We start from the raw sequence: 3,208 nt of genomic DNA, 5'->3' as shown, positions 1-3,208 counted from the left end.
GGTGGCTGGTGTCAGGTGAATCCGGATTCAGGACGATGGGAGAAAATAGCACCTTGGCTTCCTCTGAGCTGAAAGCCAAAAGCTCATTTCTTCCTGAGCAAAGTCTTTCTGCCTTAACCTGGCATTTAGGGCCTTTCGTAACCTGGTTACTGCTTCACATGCCGTTGGCACTTTCCTCAAGTCCTGGACACAGGCACTCACCATTTCGGGTAGGCAATCTGCTCTCGTGACTCCTGTTTTTAAAAAATTTTTTTAAGTTTATTTATTTATTTAGAGAGAGAGAGAGAGCAGAGGAGGGGCAGAGAGAGAGGGAGAGAGAATCCCAAGCAGGCTCCACACCATCAGCACGGAGCCCGACGTGGGGCTCGAACTCCCGAACCGCGAGATCATGACCTGAGCCTTACCCGACTAAGCCGCCCCGGTGACCCTGTCTTGTCCGTGCTATTTCTTCCATGTGGACTGTCTGTTCTATAAAACTTTTTTTTTAATGTTTATTTTTTTATTTAGAGAGAGAGAGAGAGCACAAGCAGAAGAGGGGCAAGAGAGAGGGAGAGAGAGAATCCTAAGCAGGCTCCACAGTGTGGAACCTGGTGTGGGGCCCGATCTCACCACTATGAGATCATGACTTGAGCCGAAATCAAGAGACGGTCGCCTAACTGACTGAGCCACCTAGGCGCCCCTGTAAAACTCTTTTCATTCTTAAGATCCCCTCGGACCGTCAGGCGGGTCTTTGGCTCTTCAGTCACGAGTCTGTTGTAGCAGCTGTCCCATCCTGCCGTCATTGGGTGCTTTGTGTCGCACCAACTCTGTCTGGGTCATCTAGGCTTGTACCCTCTGTCTCAGGGCACATAAAGGGTGTATGTGACCGGTGAGGTGAGACAGTTTATACAAGGGGGTCAGCTTCATGGATTCTCCTCATTCTTTTAAAGTCTGTGCCTGCTGGGGGCATCTGCCGGGCCAGCTTAAAACAGCCCCCGACCGCAGGTTAGGAAGGCCTTGTCGAGGGAGGGAGGGGGAGGCGGTTTTGTCGGGCTCAGGTCAGAGGCCTCTGGGATATTGCACCAGGGGCTGAATGTTGGACCAGGGCAGGGTCTGGGAACAGAGCTGGAGTCTGAGCAGCCCTCCTGGGGTCTCCAAGGCCCGGTGCCAGGTGCATCGGTATGGATCGGCAACCCGAGGTACGTGCGTCGGATGCCCGATCCACACAGGACCCCAGATCGTCTGCTCCATTGCCCTCCAACGAGGACCCCGAGAGGGGAAGGTCACGGCAAGTCAGAGTGGGGCTGGGACGAAGCCAGGAGCCAGCATCTCCAGTGCGACACTGATGGTTGCAGGCCAGTTTTGTCTGCAAGCGTTTGGCTGCCAATGTGCATTCGGATTTCTCTGGGCAGGCGGCTGCGGACCTCCTCACCCACCCACAAGCTCTCCATGGGGTTCTGGTTGCTAGGTCTGTGCTCACCTGCCCCCCCCTTGAGCCAGCTGCCTGGCCCCTTCCACCTCAGGCTGTGCAAACCTGCCTTTCTGCAGTCTCGGTTCCAGAGGGGCTGGCTGACGCGAGGGGAGCAAAAAGGGGGGACCGGCGGGCAGGCGTGCCCTAGCAGCCTGTGTTCGTCCTTCGTAGGGAAGTTCAAGCTCCTGGAGCAGGCCCGGGACGTGCGGGAGCCGGTGAGGTACTTCAGCAGCGTGGAAGAGGTGGCCAGCGTCTTCCCTGACCGCATCTTTGTGATGGAAGCTATCACCTTCAGTGTCAAGGTCAGTCCTTGCCACACCAGGCCTGGTGTCCCCACGCTGGTTGGAGGGTTGTCCTTAGGGTCCAGGAGGCAGAAGGTGTCACAGTGCCCCTTGAGGGCCTTGGGCCATGTCAGAAGAGCCAGGTGTATGACCCACTGGCCTGCAGAACTTCCTGGAATAGGTGGTGAAGTGTGTGTGGAGGGTCCTGCCCTGACTTGGAGATCCTCAGGGCAGCCCGTCCCTTCGGTAGGAAGAGTGGTCGCTGGGGGCACACAGTCCCGGCAGACCCCCACTGGTGTATGGATGGCTCGTTTCTGTTTACAGACCCTTATCCACCAGTTCATTCCTCTTCATAGTAGCCTTGAGTAGATGGAGTATTGTTACTGCCCAGATCGTATAGGCAATGATAATAAAAGTTGCCATTTACTGGATATTTTAAAAGTATGGCACACCAACATGTTGCAGTTCTTCCAAGAAAGAGTTAACACACGAGGCAACTCAGGCCCCAGAAGTAGCTCATTTAAGGTTGCACGGCTGCTACGTGGCCTCTCCGGGAGGGAAGGTGGGTCTCCTGACCCTGCAGTCCGGTGCTCTTGATCCGGTCTCAGCCTGGGAAAGGCTCCCAGGTCGGGGAGCGCGGGGGTGTGCGCACGCCTCAAAGGAGGGCTTTGCCTGGGCCACCGGCTAAAGCCCCACCCGGTCTCTGGGATCCGCAGGTGGTGTCGGGCGAGTTCAGCGAGGACAGCGAGGTGTACAACTTCACGCTGCATGCGGGCGACGAGCTCACGCTCATGGGCCAGGCGGAGATCCTGTGTGCCAAGACCACCAAGGAGCGCTCGCGCTTCACCACGCTGCTGCGCAAGCTGGGCCGGGCCGGGGCGCTGGCCGGGGTGGGAGGCGGCGGCCCCGGGGGTGCGGGGGCCGCGGGTGGCGGCGGCGGCGGCGCCAGGCCCGTCAAGGGCAAGATGCCCTGCCTCATCTGCATGAACCACCGCACCAACGAGAGCCTGAGCCTGCCCTTCCAGTGCCAGGGCCGCTTCAGCACGCGCAGCCCGCTGGAGCTGCAGATGCAGGAGGGCGAGCACACGGTGCGTGCCATCATCGAGCGCGTGCGGCTCCCCGTGAACGTGCTGGTGCCCAGCCGGCCGCCGCGCAACCCCTACGACCTGCACCCGGTGCGGGAGGGCCACTGCTACAAGCTGGTCAGCATCATCTCCAAGACCGTGGTGCTGGGGCTGGCGCTGCGCCGCGAGGGCCCGGCGCCGCTGCACTTCCTGCTGCTCACCGACACGCCGCGCTTCGCGCTGCCGCAGGGCCTGCTGGCCGGGGACCCGCGCGTGGAGCGCCTGGTGCGCGACAGCGCCTCCTACTGCCGCGAGCGCTTCGACCCCGACGAGTACTCCACCGCCGTGCGCGAGGCGCCCGCCGAGCTGGCCGACGACTGCGCCAGCCCGCGCCGCGCGCGCCTCTGCCTGTC

The 3,208-nt window shown here is 60.3% G+C and overlaps 1 protein-coding gene across 1 annotated transcript; it reads left to right on the top strand.

The window, feature by feature from the left end:
- Positions 1-1,160: 1,160 nt before the first annotated feature.
- LOC121024424 (GRB2-associated and regulator of MAPK protein 2-like) lies at positions 1,161-3,201 on the top strand (the record flags this gene model as incomplete). Its single annotated transcript, XM_040466646.1, has 3 exons — positions 1,161-1,178; positions 1,528-1,752; positions 2,448-3,201. Coding segments are annotated over exons 1-3 (997 nt in total), but the record flags the coding sequence as incomplete, so codon positions are not given.
- Between the last annotated feature and the right edge of the window lie 7 nt (positions 3,202-3,208).

This window comes from Herpailurus yagouaroundi, unplaced genomic scaffold (assembly GCF_014898765.1).
Source record: "Herpailurus yagouaroundi ecotype Mexico unplaced genomic scaffold, PumYag 64665, whole genome shotgun sequence".
Taxonomy (NCBI): Eukaryota; Metazoa; Chordata; class Mammalia; order Carnivora; family Felidae; genus Herpailurus; species Herpailurus yagouaroundi.
Note: the sequence above shows the minus strand (reverse complement) of the source record. Positions and strands in the feature narration are given on the sequence as shown.